This window comes from Chiloscyllium punctatum, chromosome 23 (genome assembly GCF_047496795.1).
Source record: "Chiloscyllium punctatum isolate Juve2018m chromosome 23, sChiPun1.3, whole genome shotgun sequence".
Lineage (NCBI taxonomy): Eukaryota > Metazoa > Chordata > Chondrichthyes > Orectolobiformes > Hemiscylliidae > Chiloscyllium > Chiloscyllium punctatum.
This window is the reverse complement of record NC_092761.1, coordinates 72529144-72552106: the sequence shown is the minus strand read 5'-3', so window position 1 is coordinate 72552106 and position 22963 is coordinate 72529144. Positions and strand designations below refer to the sequence as shown.

The 22963-nt window shown below is 38.1% G+C and overlaps 1 protein-coding gene across 1 annotated transcript in view; it reads left to right on the top strand.

The window, feature by feature from the left end:
- ncapd3 (non-SMC condensin II complex, subunit D3) overlaps positions 1-22963 on the top strand; it is an 81593-nt gene that overhangs the window by 34753 nt on the left and 23877 nt on the right. The window contains exons 13-25 of the mRNA XM_072593177.1: positions 253-327; positions 1404-1477; positions 3578-3712; positions 7369-7589; positions 9480-9671; positions 10740-10834; positions 11330-11445; positions 12503-12610; positions 14071-14185; positions 19386-19481; positions 20184-20422; positions 21774-21853; positions 22512-22649. Coding sequence (XP_072449278.1) covers positions 253-327; positions 1404-1477; positions 3578-3712; positions 7369-7589; positions 9480-9671; positions 10740-10834; positions 11330-11445; positions 12503-12610; positions 14071-14185; positions 19386-19481; positions 20184-20422; positions 21774-21853; positions 22512-22649 — 1684 coding nt within the window. The remainder of the gene's footprint in view (positions 1-252; positions 328-1403; positions 1478-3577; positions 3713-7368; positions 7590-9479; positions 9672-10739; positions 10835-11329; positions 11446-12502; positions 12611-14070; positions 14186-19385; positions 19482-20183; positions 20423-21773; positions 21854-22511; positions 22650-22963) is intronic.

The window sequence follows — 22963 nt, the reverse complement described above, 5'->3', positions numbered from 1 at the left end:
CTGAAATGTCCAATTCCTGGATTACCTTTTTGTATTTCCTCTTAGCATTTTTATTTTTGGTGATTTGCACTATGAATTATTGGGTTTCCATTGTGGTTTAGTCATATTTAGAAATACAAAGTTGCTATCCTTTCACACTTGAAACTGCATTTTGCAATTGGTTACTTGAGTGGCATTACAGTGAAATATAGATTATTAAAAATCACGGACTGGTGTATTAAATTTTTGTTTCAAACATTTTGAAACTTCTAGCCACTGCTAACCAATGCAAGGACACTCTAAAAAGTGTTGAAGTCACAGACCCTGGGGATTCAATATTTACTAATGGTGAGCACAAAAAAAATCATATCTGGATGAAATGTGTCTTTGCTGTTGGCCTTAGATTGAAATGTACAATGAGTCCAGTAAGTAATATGATTTTTATTACAAAGTAGCAGTTGTGATACTGCATTACTGCCTTTAATTCTGACTGGAAGCTAAAATGTCTTTGGTTGATTGTGTTTTTTTTTCTGTTAAAGTGGACTTTTGTAACAAAATGCTTAAGATTCTTGTAGTGCTTTATTAGGAGGAGAAAATTGTAAATAAAATGCTAGAAGACAAGGGAGCACAAAAGATGTACAAATAAAAGTTAAGGCTTTGGAAGAAACTAAATATAGTTGAGTTTTTGAAAACAAAGTTAAGCAAGGGAGGGACTAAAGATTGAAAACCGAAAGAACAGCAGATGCTGTAAATCAAAAATAGAAGTTGCTGGGAAAGCTCAGCAGGTCTGGAAGCATCTATGAAGAGAAATCAAAGTTAACATTTCAGGTCTGAGCTTTTCCAGCAACTTCTGCTTTTGTGAGGGACTAAAGGTACCTCGCTTTTTAATAGGAATGTTTTGTAAAATTCTTTTTTTAAAAGAAACGAAACAGGATCTTTTTAGATGACTGTTTTTGTGATTGAATTCAATATTCCATGAATTAAGATATCATAATTTTGAGGAATTTAGTTAGTGTTGATTCTGTCTATTAATTTTAACTTCTTTGCTTGTGCAGAAAGAATGGTCTCTAGGAAAGGAATCTATTAGGTCAGCCATTACACTGTAATGTACATTAAATGTGCATATTATATAGCAGAGACCATTGTTTTAATATTTTAAAAGAAAATCTTGGATAATGTAGCAATTTTTGAGCAATTTCAACAAATTGTAAATATACCAGCCAAGTAATTTGCTTTTATTTCCAAATATTTTTCAAGTCCATTAAAAATGCATTAAACTGTGAATACGTGCATTCGATCTGAAAATGTTTGTAAAGAACCCTTTTTTTGTATCAGTGGTTTGAAGGCAATCTCAGGAGCTTTACACATTTTGAAATGCTTATAATTCACTAGTGAAATATTAAGCCTGCATTTCTTTTGAACAGTGAAAGAAATTATGACCATGTTGAGGTTGAGAGCTGGTGATGAGAGAACCATTGTCAGAAAATCAGCCATTCAGGTATTATGTGTTTGATATCAGTGTACTGATTATTTCTTTAGTTTGGCCATGTATTATAGCTAGATATGTCTGCTGATCTTTATGACCAGTGAAAACAGTCAATTGACTGTCAATTATTTCATTTACTCGACTCCCTTTCACAAATTATGGCTATGGAGGACAAGTCAAAATAGTCTATTTTTACAAAATCTTAAATTTAGCAGGCCTCCCTGTGTTTGTGCTGGGAGCTGTGTTGAGTTTTCCAATGGTAGTCAGTTCACTTAATTTGAGCTTGTCCTATGCAATTGGTCTTTGGCATAATTTGACTGCTGAGCACAAAATCTGCAGCTCACTTAAAAAATCGCCATAAGATTTATTGTTGGAACTGTTGCTCTGGGCACGTTACAACAGTAATTACACTTCAGAAATACTTCATTGGTTATAAAGCGCTTGAAGGTGCTCACTGTTTGTGAAAAACTCAATTTAAATCTGTCTTTTTGGACCTGAATATGGGACACAGTACCTCATTTGTTGGTAGACCACAAAGTGTCGGGATTGTGTTTAACTGAAGAGGAGACGAAGTGATGTCAGGAAAATGTTGATTGATAGCTTGAATGGTTGTTAGCCAAAATACAATTCTGGAGACATAAGTGAACACTTTTGGCAGGTTAACTTAGGGCAATATTAGCCTAAAAGAGATTTTTCCTTTTTAATGAAATGGAGAATAGACTGCACACTTCATTTGTATGAAATTTTATAAGTGAAAGGATTAGTTGATAAAATTGTAAAAAAAAATTCAGTAATAGGATTACATTATTGAAAAGTAAAGAAGTAATGTTAAATATATACAAATAATTGTTTAAACAATACAATAAAAATATGATCAAGTTTTAACATCTAGTATGAAAAGGGGCCCTGTCAGATCATATGGACTCTCATGAAGTTTTGAGTCAAATGGTGCTTTACGATATAGGAGATGACTCTGAAGTGGCAGCCAAGTGACCTTTCAGCTCTTAGCAAAGAAAGTGAATGGGGAATTAGTGTCAGTATGAAAATGTTCTGAGTAATTCTGCCTTATGGACAGATTACAATTTTAACAGAAAAGTCAAAAATTCCCAGAGCATTTCCTAACAGTTTTAATTCTGTGCATTCTGCAATCACCTTCCCAGGTGGCAAAACCAGCTCACCAACCTTGCTTGGAAACGCTTGGAATCCTTGTCTCAGTTGGATTTGATGTTCTGCTGACAGAAATGGCTGATGACTTCTTCTCAGCTGAAATTTTGCGATATGCCAAATTCAGATGAATCAAATGTTAGTTGTGGAATGTCAGTGAAAGAAAGCTCAATAATTTTAAAGGATAAATATTTGAGAAAATGTTTCAAGTATAAGGGGTTTGATGTGGAAGCAAGGAAATAGAACTGTGAGGAAAGCTCTGACAGCCAGCACGAGTGCGATGGAACTGAATAGCCTTTACTGCAGGAAAAACTCTAAGATGAATTGGCAAAAATAAAAATAGCTGAATCCTCAGCATTTATTAATTGATGGAGCAAACTGTAAAGCAAACCTCCAGGTTTCATGTCTTAATGAAACCAAGACGGCATTATCTTTTCAGAGCTCTGAGCAGGCCAGGCCCTAGGCCTTTCCAAAATAGCTGATTATTTAGGCAAATTCATGCTGTGGTTAGAAATGTAAAGACCTGAATTTTACAAAATTACTATTTTAATTGCAGATGCATAGGTAAATAAGCCATTCCTTTTGTTTTGTTCATTACAAAATTACATACTACACAACAGGCATGTAAGGTTTATCAGACCCATAACCATAGGCAGAATTTTAAAAGAAAATTTTAATTTAGTTATAGTATTTGTCTCTCAAACTCATTAGTCATTAGTGAATGCTGTTTTAACAAAATCCTTGAGCAGTGCATAATACATTGATGTTTTCTTGTTTTCCACACACAATAAATTAATTAGTTCGCTATTCCTTCAGTTTAACGGCTGTCAAATAGGAGAATGTTACCGAAAATATGTTGCTGAATTCTATTTGGGGCTTAATTAGATTTTAATTTCCTGATACATCAATGTGATAGCAAATGATCTATTTTGTGCTCCATACCTACAGCTGTTTGTAAGCATTTTAAAGCATAATCTTGTCAGCTGCACCCAAGAAGATCTGTCGATGTTACAGGATCATTGTCGAGATCCTGCTGTATCTGTACGCAAGCAGGCATTGCAGTCAATCACTGATCTTCTGCTGGTATGATTTTTTTTTCAAACTAGATGCATGAGCATTTTAAAAAGAAATACTTTTAATAAATGTATGAAAACTTTGACAAGTCTATCTCACTGGCACATTGTACATGTGAACTGCAAATATTCAAGCATTGTAGTGTAAATTGACTGGAAACCTTCGAGCACCAAAAAAGTAGATTTGCCCATTTGTGAGTCTGTGTGGTGTGCAGTGAACAAAGGTTTTTTTTTTCATGAGGATATCCATTATTCTGCAGCTGATTTCCCTCCATCAAATTTACAAGGTAACAAATGGCTGGGATTCTATTTGCAAGTTTGCTACTAAGGCTAATCTTATTAATAATGTGTAAAGTTATATGAATCCAATGATGTAGACTGACTGGGAAAGATAGGTCTTTGGTAGACTGTCGTGGAGTGCCTAATTTTTGATCTCTTAATTAGCTATAGTTTCGAAAATTGCAGACTTCGTCTGGACAGATCAAAAGCGTGTCTGAGATAGGATGTCAAAGCTGATTCCATTTAAAAAAGTATTTAGAATCTCCTCTCTACGAATGCCACAGAAACGAACAAAGAGGAAATCCCATGGCTACACCATCTCTTTGCAAGTTGCTGAGTCTATCATTTCAATGAAAACATTAAGAAAATGATAGAGTGTCTATATTGCCTTGCTACTTGCAGTGCCATTGTATCAATGTAAATAGCATTTATTTAATTAGGGCAGCACGATGGTTCAGTGATTAGCATTGCTGCCTCACAGCGTCAGGGACCTGGGTTCAGTTCCAGCCTTGGGCGACTGTCTGTGTGGAGTTTGCACATTCTCCCTGTGTGGGTTTCTTTCGGATGGCTCCGGTTTCCTCCCATAGTCCAAAGATATACAGGCTAAGTGGATTGGCCATGCCTAAATTGTCCTCGATGGTGTCCAGCTTCTTGAGTGTTATTGGAGCTGTACTCATCTAGACATATGGCGAATATTTCTTCACATTCCTGACTTGTGCACTGTAGATGGTGGGCAGGCTTTGGGTAGTCAGGTGGTGAGTTAGTTGCTGTGATATTCCAAGCCTCTGACCTACTCTTGCAGCCACTGTGCTTAAATGGCGAGTCCAGTTGAGCTTCTGGTCAATAGTAACCCACAGCATGTTAATAGGGTTTCAGTGATGGTAACACCATTGAATATCAAGGAGTGGTAGTTACCCTGTCTGTCTCTTTATAGGAGATGGCCATTGCCTAGCATTTGTGTGGCACAAATGTTACTTGCCATTTGTCATCCCAAGCCTGGATACTGTCCGAATTTTGTTGCATTTGAACATGCTTCAGTATTTGAGTCGTGTTTGGTGCCGAGCATTATACAATCAATGGTGAACGTCCTCAGTTCTAACCTTATGATGGAGGGAAGGTCACTGATGCAACAGCTAAAGATGATTGGGCCTAGGACACCATCCTAACAAAATCTTGCAGAGATATCCTGGAGCTGAGATGATGGCTGTCTTACAATCACAATCATCTTCCTACATGACATGTATTACTCCAACCCTTGGAGAGTTGGCCCCATGATATCCATTGATTCCAGTGGTTGCCAGGCTCCTTGATGCCACGCTTTATCGAATACATCCTAGATGTCAAAGACTGTCACTCTCTCCTCTCCTCTGAAGTTCACCTCTTTTTTTTTTGTCTAGGTTTGCACCAAAGCTTTAATTATGTCAGAAGCTGAGTGGCCCTGGTGGATTCCAAACTGGGGTCACTGAGCAGGTTGTTGCTGAGCAGGTGCTGCCTGATAATACCATTAATGACATTTTCCTGCCTCGGGCGACTGTGTGGAGTTTGCACATTCTCCCCGTGTCTGCATGGGCTTCCTCCGGGTGCTCCAGTTTCCTCCCACAGTCAAAAATATGCAGGTTAGGTGACCTGGCCATGCTAAATTGCCCGTGGTGTTAGTTGAAGGGGTAAGTGTGGGGGATTGGGTCTGGGTGGATTGTGCTTCGGAGGGTTGAAGTGGACTTGTTGGGCCAAAGGGCCTGTTTCCACACTGTAAGTAATTTAATCTAAAAAAACTTTCCATCATTTTACTGATAATCAACTGACGGGGCCATAATTGGCTGGGTTGAATTTGGCTTGTTTATTTTTAGGACATGGTGAGGACTGCAGATGCTGGAGATCAGAGCTGAAAATGTGTTGCTGGAAAAGCGCAGCAAGTCAGGCAGCATCCAAGGAGCAAGATAATCGACGTTTCGGGCATGAGCCCTTCAGGGCTCCTGAAGAAGGGCTCATGCCCGAAACATCAATTCTCCTGCTCCTTGGATGCTGCCTGACCTGCTGCGCTTTTCCAGCAACACATTTTCAACTATTTTTAGGACATACCCGTGTGATTTTCCACATTGTCTACATTGTTGCCAGTGTTCTAGCTGTGTTGACACAGCTTGGCTAAGGGAACAGCAAAGTTTGGAGCACAAGTCACGAGTATTATAGCCAGAATGTTGTCAGGGCCCATTGCCCTTGCTCTATCCAGTGCCTCCAATGATTTCTTAATATCACATGGAGTGAATTGAATTGGTATTGGTGATGCTGGAGATGATTGGAGGAGGCTGAGATGGATCATCCATTTGGCACTTCTGGCTGAAGATTACTGCTGGTGCTTCAGTCTTAGCTTTTGCACTGAAGTTGCTCTCTTTCATCAGTAAGGAAAAGGATACTTGTGGAGCCTCCTCCACCAGTGATTTGTTTAATTGTCCACCACTATTCACAACTGAATGTAGCAAGACTACAGAGCTTAGATCCTCCAACAATCTCCAGCATCACCAATACCAATTTAATTCACTCCATGTGATATCAAGACTACTTTGTGTAGTCTGGAGTCAATGTTGAAGATTCCAATGATGATTCCCAGGCCAATTCCTTTCTGACTGTACACAACTATGCCACTACCTCCTACTGGATATGTCTTGTCCCAGTGGTGATGGTCATACATAGTCATGCTCATGGAATCATACCTGACAGACAATGTCAGGCTATGAGACAGCTCTTCCAATTTTGATACTAGCCCCTAGACGTTAGCAAAGAGGATTTTGCAGGGTCGACAGGGCTGTTTCTGCCATTGTCTTCTCTGGTGCCTCAGTTGATGCCAGATCATCTATCCAGCTTCATTTCTTTGTTGAGACTTCAGTGGGCCTTGTATCCATCGCTTATTGTGGGTCTGGAGTTGCATGTAGGCCAGATCAAGTGAAGATGGTAGATTGCCTTCCCTAAAGCACATTAATGAATCAGATGGGTTTTTCTAACAATTGATATGGTCAAATCTTAAATTCAATTTAAAAATCTGGAATTAAGTTCCACCTGGGAAGATTCAAACCCAGGTCCCCAGAACGTTTGCTAAATTTCTGGGTTAATAGCCTGGTGATAATACCACTAGGCCATATTTAATTTGATATTTATTTTTGTTTTGGGTAGAATTACTTGGTTTACAAAGAAGTCCCAATTTGCAGTTGAAAATGCTTTTTATTTTTCACATCTGTACTTGGAAGGAAAAAAATCTTTAGTTGTATCTAAATAGCAAAATGTTGAAGTTGGTGGAATTGATTGTGAAACTTATGGCTTAAATTTTTTTTAAAAAACCATTAGCTATTTCAGGATGTAATGACATGCTCATTGTTTTCCATATATTTCTTGCAGGCTCAACCCAGTAACTCTGTTCTGCAAAAGGCATGGATGAATGGAGTCATCCCTGTTGTAATTGATTCTGAGACTGCAGTGCAGGAAAAAGCATTGGAGTGTCTGAATCAAGTGATAATACAACAAATCAAGGATTACAGACATTTTAGTGAAGAAGACAAATATCAGAGATTGACCTGGGATATTTTGGGATATCTTGCACTTGAAAATCAAGAACTAAGGTATAGAACATTGCAGTGCAGTACCAGCCCTTCGACCCTCGATGTTATGCTGACCTGTGGAATAGAAGCCCATCTAACCTATGCTATTCCATAAGTTCCCACCCGGAACTTATGCCCTCTCTGGTTCTGGACTCCCCCTTGTCTGTTTACCCTATCCATACCCCTTATGACTTTATAAACCTCCTATAAGGTCACTCTTCAGCCTCCAGGGAAAATCGCCCCAGCCTATTCAACCTGTCCCTGCAGCTCAAACCCTCCAACCCTGACAATATTTTCTGAACCCTTTCAAGTTTCACAACATTGTTACTTGAAACTGAGTGTTCCTTCCTACTGGAAACATTTTCTTCTTTACGATTTGATCTATCTGACCTTGTCCTTGGCACTTCTAGTCAAACCTTGTAGCATTTTCTTTAAACTTATGTTTTGATGTCAAAAGCTGTGTTCCAATTGCAAATTAGATGGCTGAACTGAAGCAAGAGATTCTTTAACAAATTTGTCTATGGGTGTAAGTTTGCTCGCTGAGCTGGAATGTTCTTTTTCAGTTGTTTCGTCACGATACTAGATAACATCATCAGTGAGCCTCCGGTGAAGCACTGGTGTTTGTGACCTGCTTTCTATTTATGTGTTTAGGTTTCCTTGGGTTGTTGATGTCATTTCTTGTGGTGATGTCATTTCCTGTTCTTTTTCTCAGAGGGTAAATGGGGTCCGAGTCACTGTGTGTGTTGGTAGAGTTCCAGTTGAAATGTCATGCTTCTAAGAATTCTCATACATGTCTTGTTTGGCTTGTCCGAGGGTGGCTGCGTCGTCCCAGTTGACGTAGTGTCCTTCCTTGTCTATATAACTGGATACTAGTGAGAGTTGGTCATGTCTTTTTGTGGCTAGTTGATGTTCACGTATCCTGGTGGCTCATTTTCTGCCTGTTTCTCCAATGTTGTGTTTGTTACAGTTTTGCAAGGTATTTTTTAAACGACATTAGTTTTGCTTGGTGTCTGTACAGACAATAGACACCCATACAGCATATTCAAAAAGAATGGGTACACAATGAACACATCTGCCGATTTCTCAGCAACAATCCCAAACAAGCAGATAAAATGCGTCTGGAAACCCTAGCCACACTCCAATGACTCTGAAATGATTGCCAGACTACTCAGACCTCTTGGCATCATGGTAGCCCACAAACCCACCAACACACTAAAACAGCAGCTAATGAACTTGAAAGACCATACAGAGACAACAAGCAAAACTAATGTCAATTACAAAATACCTTGCAAGAATTGTAACAAACTCTATATTGGACATGAACGTCAACTAGTCACTCTCACTAGTATCCTTATTGATGAGGAAGGACACCGCTTTGACTAGGACAACACAACCATCCCAGGACAAGACAAAGAAAGACACATACCAGAATTCCTAGAAGTATAGTATTCCAGCCAGAACTCTCTCAACAAATAGGACCCCATTTACCACCGTCTGAGAAAAAGAACAGGAAATGACATCACCAACCCAAGGCAAGCTAAACACATAAATAGAAAGTGGATCACCAACACCAGTGCTTCACCGGAGGCTCACTGATGATGCTGCTGAGTATGATCATGAAATGTCTGAAAATGAAACTTTCAGCTCAGCGCGCAAACCTACATCCAGAACCTCAACTTGAGCTACAAATCTTCTCCAAACCCACTAAATCTATTGATGTAATACAACGGTAGTCGAGGATTATCACAATCTGAATTTTTAGTAGGCTTTTATTAGAAGTTGGGAAAGAGGAGAAAGAGAATTTTTCTGGGCAGAGTAACGTTTTCAATAATGTTGATATTGAATTATCCTTTTTTCTGCTAATAGTACAAATACCAGAGGTATGAAATTGACTTTGTTCTCTTTCCATAGTCGTTATCTCACCAAAGCTTTCCTTTTGTGGTCTCGTCAAAATCTATTCGATTCGATGTTCATAAAATGCCTGATCTCCCATACTGAGGCTGAGCATGCTCCTGCTGCCTGGATGTTACTTTCTAAAGTTGCAGGATCATCTCCAAAGTTGAATTATGACAAGATTATAATTTCTTGGGATAATGTTTACAGGTTTGTATTGTATGAATTTGCAATGGAATGCTCTTGTACCGCATCAATGCAAGCTGAAAAAAAAGTATGAACCTAATATGGCTGTTCTGCTTTTCAAAAGCTTTCATGTTATTCCAGCTCCTCAGATACTATCTACTGTACATGTTCATTTCAATAAGGCTGGAAAGTATTACATATTATGATTCAACTTTTGAGGTCACAACTATATAGTTTTTATCAGGGGCATTTAGGTCTATTGATTTGGCACAAGTTATTAAATAGCATCTGTGTGGTTGGGTGCCGCATTCTAATGTATAGTGAATGTTCTTTTGTGAATATAATTAATTCCCTTACTCCATAATTTGAAGAACATTTTATTTGGAATATGTTCTATGGTGTTTTTTTTTGTAGATCTTCAGGGTGAAACTTTAGTATGTAATTTACGATATGTTAACCTTGAGTATCAAACAATGCTAATGCTTGTTTAAGGTAAGTATATGACTTGCCTGTATATTTTTAGAAGAAGGATTAATAATATGAAATACTATGAAAACATGATGCTGTGTGGATCTCCAAGGTGTTGGTGAGGGTGCACCATTGTTCCCTATACTTAAAAGATTTTGCATTGGAGGTATTTCAAAAGCAATTCACTAGGTTGATTCCTGGAATGAAGGGATTAACTTAGACCTTTTTATTTGTCGAAGTTTAGAAGAATTACTCTTATTGAAACATAAGATTTTGCAGAACCTTGACTGCACAGATATTGATAAGATTCTTTGATTTGTGGGTGAGCACTGAACTGGAGGACTATGTTACAGAATAAGAGGACACTCTGTTAGAACTGAAATGAAATGGAATTTTTTACCCCAGAAAGCTATGGACCCTAGGTCACGTGTGTTTAAAAAGTCACTAGGTCGTTTTTTTTTAACATCAGACAATTGAGGACTATGCAAAAATGGCATGAAAGAAGAAATAATCTCTGGGAATGATCATCCATGTCTGTTGAATGGTGAGCAGGCTTGAGAGGTCAAATGGCCTTGTCTTGTTCCTGTTTGTAGCCTTATGACATTGTTTCTTTTATATTTACAGGTCGAAGAATATAGACAGCAGCACAAGCCACATTCTCAATGTCATTGGAAACATTGCTCAGCATTTGTCTGATGCAACTAGGTCTAAATTGATAGGTAAGTGGTGTGGAATAACATTTCAGATCTTTTTATTTAATGCAGTTGGGGAAATGCAAGTTGCGTTAGAAAGTGGTTTGCGATAAACTGCTGTAGTTTTTTCCTTCATTTCGCATGTACATAACGTAGCAAAGTTAACATTCTGGTGTTATTATGGGTTTTATCTTGTGTTAGATGTGTGATTTGCACTGAATGTTGAGGTCATGTTTTGTGATTTAATGCAAATACCACTGGTCCAAAGTGTTGACAACGACAGAAGGTAAGCAAAGGGACAGCTAACATTCTGACCCACTTGGAGTCTCTTCATTCTTACCATTTGAAGTGATCAAGAATGATTTGCATTTTGCTACAAATGATAAAATTTGCCTGTAGTTACATGATTCTTCATTGCAAGGAAAGTTAATACCTTTTTTTGGCTTTGGTCACTCTCTAATCCCTACTTAACAAGCCTATTTATAAAATTATGATGTTGCTAATTATGTTTTTTTTAAACAGATGGGGTCCAGAATTGGATAAATGCATTCTGTTCTCCCCCAGAAATCATAAGCCCTGCAGTTGAAACCTTGTATAAGCTCTGTCAGGCTCAGTGTGAGACACCCAAGGACACACAGGTGTGTTTGCATTGATATCATGAAAAATAAGCAAACCTCCACTTGTATAAACTCTACAAAAGAAAAATGAAAACAAACCTCCAGAGTTATAGCAATTTTGTAATTGATTTTGGAGAAATGTTTCTAAGCTGCCGACTCTTCAAATCATCTTTTTTATTTCATGTACTCTTCCTTCTTGTTTCAAGTATGATTCTGCCACAAGTAGATGAATAACCAGTTCGCATACTTCCACAAATCCTATTTCTGGAAATGCCTGATAATGGTCAAAGGTTGTTTTTATTCTGTCTTACTTTATATAAAGTAACTTCCTTCACTTCCCTGAAGAGATTACTAAAATTGAAAGTTCAGTAACTGGGGAATCTTAGAAAATCAGATTGTCTATGGGAAACATTTTAGAATTATCCTGATATTAAATATCTGCAGAGAGGCAGTTGCACAGTGTTGATGTCAATTATATAGTTTAGTTATAGGATGTGGCAGATGGTGAAATTTGAATTCAATAAAGTCAGGAATTTAAAAAGCTTAATTAATGACAATTAATCAGCCATTTTCATTTTATTTGGTGGGCTTGAGGGAACCATTGTTTCATTAATGTACTTTTACAGAGAGAACTCTGCTGTCCTTACTTGCTATGACCGACATGGGACTCGAGATCCACAGAAATATGATTTTACTTAAAATTTTCTTATAAACATCGAAGCAAACCAATTAGTTCAAGGATAATTGAGACTAGGCAGTCAATGCTATTCTTGATAATGATGTTTTTTTTTAAACATTAGGAAATAGGTTTCAGAGCAGATTGAACACTACTTTTTTTAAAATCAGTAATAATTATATAGAGGATACCCAGTTATAGAATGATGTGTAGGAAATAATGGTCATACGTAATATCTCTTCTGATACTTTTACTTCTCAGTCTTAATTTTCCTATTACTCACATTGGGAGGTATTTCAACTAAAATTCATTAACTACTGTAAGTTGTGATGCACGAAGGAGGTTTTAGTTAGAGTAGAATTTTGCAGTAGTGCACAAAGTGATGCAGTGCTTCTGTACTAGGTCCTACTTGATCAAGTGTGTGGAAAACTGATCTTCGCATGTGAGTCTTATATCTCCAGTATTGTTCTTGAAGATGGTGGTGTTGAAAATGCAGATGAAAATATGATGGTAAGTGACAATCCAAATCTTTTAAATTCTATAACTGCTGTAAAAATTGAATGGGTTGACTGTATATTTTTATGCTCGCCAAAGTAATAACTGTAATTATAGCAACATTTACAAAATCTCAACCTTAATGAAGGCCACAGTAGAGACAGGAGGATATGTTTATCACATTGAAATAAATTGGAATGAGGAATGACTTGACCCAGACAATTATCACTTATTAATAACTGATGAAAATTCAAAACATGAAGCAAACATTAGTAAAAGAAGTTGATAGGTCTTTAAAGGATGAAAGAAAACATTTGGAATTTTCTTCGTTTTTTAACAACTCAAGCTCGCTGATTTTTAAGAGTTAAAGTGAGTGTGTAAAATTGTTATACTGCCATACAATGAAAAGTCTAAAATGGATTAATAAAATGTTAATATTGTGAAAAATTGTGTTTGATAGAGCAAGTAGGGAAGAACTGATTGTGTGAGCAAATAGGTTAGTAACCAGAGATCACTGATTTATAATGCTTGACAAAAGAACTAGGTGGGAGATTAGGAGAAATTACTTTCACAGCTAATCAAGATTTAGCATACACTATCAGAAAATTTGATGGAATCAGATTTTATCGTGACTTTAAAAAGTAATTGAAAAACAAATTAAGACTAATTTAGAAGGCTAATGGGGGTCAAAGCTGAGCTGTGGGTTTAAATTAGATAGCTGTTAACATGCCAGCATGATCAACCAATGGCTTCCTTCTCTGCAACAAGATTCTTTGGTTGTAAATGCACATTTTTGCACATCTTGAAAGAAAATTTAAATCTTTTAAGTGTTATTTTTGAAGATGTGATGTAATAAAAGAGCATTGTGAAGTTATGCTTGATCCTATATGTTTTAAAGTTAAGTGTGTGTGTGTGAGTGTGTGAGAGAGAGAGAGAGAGAGAGAGAGAGAGACATATATATATCAGAGAAGGCAATGGCCAACTGGTATTATCACTGGACTATTAAACCAGAGACCCAGATAATGTTCTGGGGAACTGGGTTCAAATCCTGTCATAGTGGAATATGAATTGTATAAATATCTGGAATTAAGAGTCCAATGATGACCACAAATCCATTGTTGATTGTTGAAAAAAAAATCCATCTGGTTCACTAATGTCCTTTTTTGAGCTAAGGAAACTGCCATCCTTTCCTGGTGTGGCCTACGTGTGACTTCAGACCCACACCAATGTAGTTCATTTGGGCAATTAGGGTTGAGCAACAAATGCTGCCTAGCCAGCAATGCGCTCATCTGATGAACGAGTAAAGAAAAGAATTGTGTAATATATAGATTTTCATTTCTATTCTTCCTAATCAAGTTAGGAACTAAACAGTTTTTCCAAAGGATGTTATTTAATATATTTGGTTGTTGATACCTGGAATCCAATGAGCGATGTATTGCTAAGTTTTTCAGGTAGAAAATCTTATGTTTCCTCAGATAAAACATCTTTTTACGCTTGGTGAAGTAGCACAATTGTGCCCTGGAAAAGTGGAGAAGCGCATCTTCATGCTTGTTCAGTCATTTCTTGCTACCCCTTCCAGCTTAGACCCAGGTGAGGATGCTCACTTGTTTTAATTCTGAAAATCCCAATATGCAGAATAACATAGTGAAGTTGATCAATGACAAAAGCTGATGGTGAAACATATTAGTTTTGTTATAAAAGCACTAGCAGTATCTGTGCAGGAAGAAACCGCTTATGTTTTGAGCTGATTAATTTTCATCAGAGTATTTCTTTTATCTGCAGAAAATGTTGGTTCTTTTGTCAAGTTTTTGCAACCTTACACCTAGATGTTATTTTCAAAAATGTTGAAGTTTTATTCTGAAATGTCCAACCTGTGCAGCTTCACAGATGAGCCTAAAGCTTGTAACACAATTTGCCTCCTCTTAGATATTTTTTAATCGCTGTTCAGAAATGTTCTAACACATGGGAACCATAAGACCATAAGACATAGGAGTGGAAGTAAGGCCATTCGGCCCATCGAGTCCACTCCGCCATTCAATCATGGCTGATGCGCATTTCAGCTCCACTTGCCAGCGTTCTCCCCGTAGCCCTTAATTCCTCTAGACAACAAGAACCTATCAATCTCGGCCTTGAAGACATTTAGCGTCCCGGCTTCCACTGCACTCCGTGGCAATGAATTCCACAGGCCCACCACTCTCTGGCTGAAGAAATGTCTCCGCATTTCCGTTCTGAAATGACCCCCTCTAATTCTAAGGCTGTGTCCACGGGTCCTAGTCTCCTCGCCGAACAGAAACAATTTTCTAGCATCCACCTTTTCAAAGCCATGTATTATTTTGTACGTCTCTATTAGATCTCCCCTTAATCTTCTAAACTCCAACGAATACAACCCCAGTATCCTCAGCCGTTCCTCATATGCTAGACCTGTCATTCCAGGGATCATCCGTGTGAATCTCCGCTGGACACGTTCCAGTGCCAGTATGTCCTTCCTGAGGTGTGGGGACCAAAACTGGACACAGTACTCCAAATGGGGCCTAATCAGAGCTTTATAAAGTCTTAGTAGTACATCTCTGCTTTTATATTCCAACCCTCTTGAGATAAGAGACAACATTGCATTCGCTTTCTTAATCACAGACTCAACCTGCATGTTTACCTTTAGAGAATCCTCGACTAGCACTCCCAGATCCCTTTGTGCTTTGGCTTTATTAAGTTTCTCACCATTTAGAAAGTAGTCCATTCCTATATTCTTTTTGCCAAAGTGCAAGACCTCGCACTTGCTCACGTTAAATTCCATCAGCCATTTCCTGGACCACTCTCCCAACCTGTCTAGATCCTTCTGTAGCCTCCCCACTTCCTCAGTACTACCTGCCTGTCTACCTAACTTTGTATCATCGGCAAACTTCGCTAGCATGCCCCCGGTTCCCTCATCCAAATCATTAATATATAATGCGAACAGCTGTGGCCCCAGCACCGAACCCTGCGGGACACCGCTCGTCACCGGCTGCCATTCTGAAAAAGAACCTTTTATCCCAACTCTCTGCCTTCTGTTAGATAGCCAATCCTCAATCCATCCCAGCAGCTCACCTCGAACACCATGGGCCCTCACCTTGCTCAGCAGTCTCCCGTGTGGCACCTTATCAAAGGCCTTTTGAAAGTCCAGATAGACCACATCCACTGGGTTACCCTGGTCTAACCTACTTGTTACCTCTTCAAAAAATTCCAACAGGTTTGTCAGGCATGACCTCCCTTTACTAAATCCATGTTGACTTGTTCTAATCAGACTCTCTCTTCCAAGAATTTAGAAACCTCATCCTTAATGATGGATTCTAGAATTTTACCAACAACCGAGGTTAAGCTGATTGGCCTATAATTTTCCATCTTTTGCCTTGATCCTTTCTTGAACAAGGGGGTTACTACAACCATCTTCCAATCGTCCGGGACCTTTCCTGACTCCAGTGACTCTTGAAAGATCTCAACCAATGCCTCTGCTATTTCCTCAGCAACCTCTCTCAGAACTCTAGGGTGTATCCCATCGGGGCCAGGAGATTTATCAATTTTAAGACTTTTTAACTTTTCTAGCACTATCTCTTTCGTAATGGCAACCATACTCAACTCAGCCCCGTGACACCCTTTAATTTTTGGGATATTACTCCTGTCTTCCACTGTGAAAACTGACGCAAAGTACTTGTTAAGTTCTCCTGCTATTTCCTTATCTCCCATCACTAGGCTCCCTGCATCAGTTTGAAGTGGCCCAATGTCTACTTTTGCCTGTCGTTTGTTTCTTATGTACTGAAAGAAACTTTTACTATTATTTCTAATATTACTGGCTAGCCTACCTTCATATTTGATCCTCTCATTTCTTATTACACTCTTTGTTATCCTCTGTTTGCTTTTGTATCCTTCCCAATCTTCTGATTTCCCACTGTTCTTAGCCACTTTATAGGATCTCTCTTTTTCTTTAATACATTTCCTGACTTCCTTTGTCAGCCAAGGTTGTCTAATCCCTCCCCGGTTAATCTTTCTTTTCTTGGGAATGAACCTCTGTACAGTGTCCTCAATTATACCTACAAACTCCTGCCATTTTTGCTCTAGTGTCTTCCCGGTTAGCCTCTGCTTCCAGTCTATTTTAGTCAGTTCCTCTCTCATGCCCTCATAATTACCTTTATTCAACTGTAACACCATTACATCAGATTTCGCCTTCTCCCTTTCAAACTCCAGACTGAACTCTACCATATTATGGTCGCTACTTCCTAAGGGTTCCCTTACTTTAAGATCTTTTATAGAGTCTGGTTCATTGCAAAGCACTAGGTCCAGAATAGCCTGCTCTCTTGTGGGCTCCATGACTAGCTGTTCCAAAAAGCCATCCTGTAAGCATTCCATGAATTCCCTTTCTTTAGATCCACTAGCAACATTATTTACCCAGTCCACCTGCATATTGAAGTCACCCATGATCAATGTAACCTTGCCTTTCTGACATGCCTTCTCTATTTCCCGGTACATGTTGCGTCCCTGGTCCTGACCACTGTTAGGAGGTCTGTACACAACTCCAATTATGGTTTTTTTGCCTTTGTGGTTCCTCAATTCCACCCACACAGACTCCACATCATCCGACGCTATGTCATTCAATACCATAGATTTAATTTTGTTCTTAACTAACAAGGCAACTCCACCCCCTCTGCCCACCTCTCTGTCTTTTCGATAAGTCGAAAAACCATGGAGGTTTAACTGCCAGTCCTGACCCCCCTGTAACCAAGTCTCTGTGATGCCTACTACATCATAATCATTCACTATTATCTGTGCCATTAATTCATCGGCTTTGTTATGAATGCTACGAGCATTCAGGTAAAGTGCCTTAATGCTAACTTCCTTATTAGAGATGTTGTAAGTCATATGTCCTAAGTTATCCTTGCTTTTTTCTGCATTCTCAGTCTGCCTCAATTTTAAATCCGCCTGGAAACATGCTATCCTGCTGCTTATCTTTCCATTTACCTCCATACTCCCTGTTGCTTTCACTTTCCCTTCCCCCCAACTCAGAAGTTTAAAGTCCTACTGACCACCCTATTTATCCTCTTCGCCAGAACATTGGTACCTGATCGGTTCAGGTGGAGACCGTCCCAACGGTACAGATCCCCCCTGTTCCAAAACTGATGCCAGTGCCCCATGAAGTGGAATCCCTCTTTCCCACACCAATCCCTTAGCCACGTGTTTACTTGCCTAATTTTCTTGTCCCTATGCCAATTGGCACGTGGCTCGGGCAGTAATCCGGAGATTATGACCCTTGAGGACCTGTGCTTCAATTTCCTGCCTAGTGCTTCGTAATGCCCAAACAGGAACTCAGGCCTCCTGGCTCAGAGATAAGGACACCTACAACTGCACCACTACAGTCATTTGCAGTTTGCCTTGATCAATATCCAGTTAACCATATCAAGCAGGTAAACTTAAATGGCCCTCGGACAAATTTCGATTTGCAGATTATGACATGTGCACCTCTAGGATTTTCTCAACTTCAGGAAGGCAGCAAATAAATAGCATTATCAAAGAAAAGTCTGAAAGCTAAGCCAATGAATTTAGTGAATGGTGTTATAAAGAAGTCGAATTTTTATAATCCGTGATGCAGTGGTAGTGTTAATACCTCTTGGCTGTGTGGGCTAGGTTCAAGTCCCACCTGCTCCAGAGGAGTGTAATAACATCTCTGAACAGGTTGATTTAGATATATCTAGAAATGATATTTGTATTTCAAACCTTACTATACTGTTCTTAGAATATTCCTTGAAACTTGGTAGACAGCTGCTATTCTCTCTCTGGCCTATAGTATCATACTCTACATCAGAGAGAGAACTAGGCTGCAATATGTTACTTATGAACTTCTTAAGATGTTGTACATCAATATTTTGAATATTACATGACTATATAAAAACATGATACAATGCAGCAAAATTTTTATTAACCAGCACATTTGGGACCAGGAGTGTGCTGATTGATCAAATATTCTGGTTGATCAAGAGGTCCACACAATCCATGTAAAACTATACACTAAAAGAAACCTAATGCAGGAGCTAAATACAATTTTATACTACATTTTACTAAATCAGTTAAATGGTACTGCAACCTCCCCTTATTTATAACTTACGGGAGAGAACTTTCTCACTTGACTACTCCAACATCATGGACAGATTGATAATACGGTAAACTTGTGGTATTTGAGGATCCTATTTTTCATAAAGACTGCCTGTTAATAAGGTGCCAGTTGAAACAAAGTTTGTGTGTATAATTCTGATGTTCTAAATTTAAGACCACACTTTTTTTTTGTTCTTCGCTTTTTTTTAAAAGTATGATTTCTCATGTTGGGTAGGTATTTGATATTGTGTATTTTGTACTCTTGATAATTTTTAAGAAGAATAATGAGGTTATTGTTAAAACTGTAATCTCTAGACTTCTGATTTTCTATATCACGTAAGGTTGTTTTATTTAGGAAACTTAGTACATTTTAAAAGATTCCCTTCTTTTATTCTTTTCAAACTGTGATACAGGTATTTGTAATATGGTGGACAGGAAATAAGTACCACAAAGTTCCTTGGTTTTCTGCTATATTAAATATTTAATTTGAGAGACAACTTTAGCATCTAACTACATTCCTGGAGTTGGAAGTAAGCCTGCCATAAGTAGCAAAGCTGTTATGTGGAAAAGATGACCTTTTTGATTTGTTAAACTTTTTGAACAATTATTCAAGGTCACTTGTGTTCAGCGAGCAAGTAAAATTCCTGAATTGTATTTTATTCTTCAAATGTTTCAGATGGTGACGATGTTCCAGCTTCACAGCCTCTCTCTCAGTTTTCAGGATCTCCCGTTATGTCTTCTGTTGTCCGAGCACATGCATTTTTTACTCTTGGTAAGATTATTTCAGCATAAGTTTGTGTACGTTTCCAACAGGAATGGCTGTGTAGTCAACAGTATCAGGTATTCTGTCATTTGTCATTTTGTTTTTTTTTCTTCCCTCTAAGATGTTGAAATCAAATTATTGTGCCATTGTTGACATTTAGCTAAGATTGAACATCAAAGCCATGAATTTATATCATCTATTTTCCTTTACTGCATGCTGTTCTAACTTATGGCAACTTTTAGAAGCCGGTGTAAATCAGTGGATTAGTTTTTTTTTTAAAAAGGGTTTCATTTTAGAAATAAGTGATCAAACATTTGTGCTTGTCCACATCAGCGATTTCCCGCCAAAAGCACAATTGTGGTGTTTGCACAGAAGTTAATAGAATTATATCCTTTTAAGCATGCTACACTTGCTTAAATTAAATTTAAGATCAGGTTAGATTTTCTGCTGCTGAACAAAATTTGTATTTTATGGATTGAAAGTTGACCATGTGAACTTGATAGATCTCTGTTCAGTTTAAGTTTGGGATGTGTTCGTGGATCTCAACAGAAACTAACCGTGGCTAGATTACCAATGTTTCAAATAGAGCATGTGAATGCTTGCACACATCAATACATACCTTGCTTATAAAAGGTCGGAGCAACTGTATGTCTGACTTCATTGTACATGTTTTATACTAACTACATTTCGCCTTATTTTACTTTTATAAAGGTAAATTGTGCCTACAACATGAAGACTTAGCAAAGAAATGCGTCGCTGCTCTTGCACGTGAGTTAGAGGTGTGCGAAAATGTAGCAGTTCGCAATAATGTCATCATCATCATGTGTGACCTCTGTATGCGATATACTTCAATGGTTGATCGATATATTCCTAATATTGCTGTTTGCTTAAAAGATGATGATCCCTTTATTCGCAAACAGACTCTGGTTATGCTGACCAATTTACTCCAGGTAAAAAATTTTCATTCTATTTATATACCTATATAATAGGAAGAGTTTGGAGGGATATGGGCTGGGTGCTGGCAGGTGGGGCTAGATTGGGTTGGGATATCTGGTCGGCATGGACGGGTTGGACCGATGGGTCTGTTTCCATGCTGTACATCTCTATGACTCTATATAAGATCAAATAAAAGTATGTGAATCACAATAGTTTGCTTTTTTCTTGTCTTCCTAATCTCGACGTAGACTTCACTTCGTAATTTGTAGACATTTAAAATCATAGAATCCCTACAGTATGGAAGCAGGCCATTCAGCCCATCAAGTCAACACCAACTCTCTGAAGAGTGTCCCACCCAGACCCACACCGCTACCCTATCCCTGTAAACCTGCATTTCCAATGGCTAGTTTGCACATCCCTGGATACTGGGTAATTTAGCATGGCCAATCCACCTAACCTGTACATCTTTTGCACTGTGGGAGGAAACCAGAGCATCCGAAGTAAACCCATACAGACATGGGGAGAATATGCAAACTCCACAGAGAGACTGGAATCGAGCCCAGGTCCCTAGTGTTGTGAGGCAGCAGTGCTAACCACTGAGCCCAGTTTTCTAATATTAAAAATATTGTTCTTACCCTATTATTATAAAACTGAAGTGGTATTGAACTAATTGTAATGCTTCCTGGAATGAAATGTACTTGAATGTTAACTTTTGAGAACTGGTTTCCCATAAATTGACACATAAACAGAAATTGCTGGATAAACCAAGCTGGCTTAGCAGCATCTTGGAGAGAAAGCAGAATTGATGTTTTGGGTCTGGTTACCCTTCTTTGGAACACACAAAAATTCAGTGTGCGTTTATATATTTATGAAAATGTTAGCAGTGCTAAAGCATTGATTTCCAATTATTTGAAGAATAATAAGTTTGACCGTTTCCTGATTTGCATTAGCTATTTTGACATCTTCAGAGTTAGTAACATCTATAAAGTAAATGTACAGTATGCCCAAGACAACAGATTTTGTAACAATTTAAATTTGTGAAAGTGAAGAATAGCATCCTTGTACTCCTTCCATAAAATATCCTTGAATTTCAGCAATTGTGAATTTCCACCTCTGCTTCCTTTTGGAGCTGGCTTGGTAACATAGTACTGTATATAATCGTTGGACCAAGCCCCACAAATTCCTGTTGATTCGTAGGCTACAGTTTTTGTAGTACCGACTGAAGTCATCTTTAAGATCTTTGCAATGGAAATGCAGCTTAAGCAGAAACTTTGCAAAATTAATCAACAAAACCAAATTATTTTCATTCATTAAAATATAGACAAGTAAAGAATTCCATAAAATGTATTTGTTTTCTCTTTACAGGAAGAGTTTATAAAGTGGAAGGGTTCACTTTTCTTCAGATTTGTGAGTGTTCTGGTGGACTCCGATGAAAGTATTCGGAGGTAATTGGCTTTTTTTTTTCCAAGAACTTTGTCAGAGTCAATATTTGTTAAATCGTCAAATGTTAGAATTTTGTAAGGGTTGCATGCTGCAAGTATCAAGTGCTTAAAAAGCACTTAAGTGATACGCTTAAAAGAAACTCTTTCAACAATAGCCAGTATGTATGTTGTGTCTTTAATGGAGTAAATATTCTAAGCGTGTTATCAGACAGATTTGACAACAAACCACGCATGGAGACAGTAGGGTATGTAACCCAAATTTGGTAAGGTTTTGAAATTATAGGCTAGCTGAAAGAAAAAAATGGAGATGTTTAAAGAAGTGTTGCTAATACTAGAGTGACTGATTCTAGAGTCCAAAGATGAGGAGTGCAAAATCTTGGAAGCTTGCAGGGTTGAAGATGATTACAGAGATAGGTAGGGAGTGGGGCAGGGTGACTGACTAATGTGAGGCACCTTGCTTCCAATCCTCCGTTTCATTTGGATTCCATCAAGGCTGACTCTGCATCACCAGAAGTGAGCCAGCATTGGTGCAAGTTGAATGTAACTTCTTGAATCTCCCATTTTCATCTTCAGACCCCACCCAGCACATTACATTTCATTCTGGAAACTGAATATATGTAAAATTTGAAAATATGTAGAACTGATTTTTATTTTATTTCAGATTTGCAGAATTTTGTTTAGTCTACCTGCTATTGAAAAGAAACCCTGTTATGTTCTCTCAACATTTTATTGAATGCATTTTGCACTTCAATGGTTATGAAAAACATGAAAAGTACAACAAATTTCCTCAAACTGAGCGGTATGTAAATCATTACTTTTAGATGGTGATTAATTATTTGAAGCTTTTGCATGAAAGCCTTTATCTACCCAAAAGATACCTCTGTTAATTACTGATATTTTAACACTGAACTATAAACATATGACCTTGTCCTCTCTTCCAAGTAATGGTGTTTTCTGTAATGTTTATTAAATATACACTTTATATTAGTAGTCAATCTCATGAATGTGACTTAAAAATTACTCCAAACTCTTTCTACGTGCCATTTGTTTGTAACTAAAGTCAAACTCTTTGCTTGAATTAGGGAGCTGTTAATGTTTTTGTGCACATGTGAA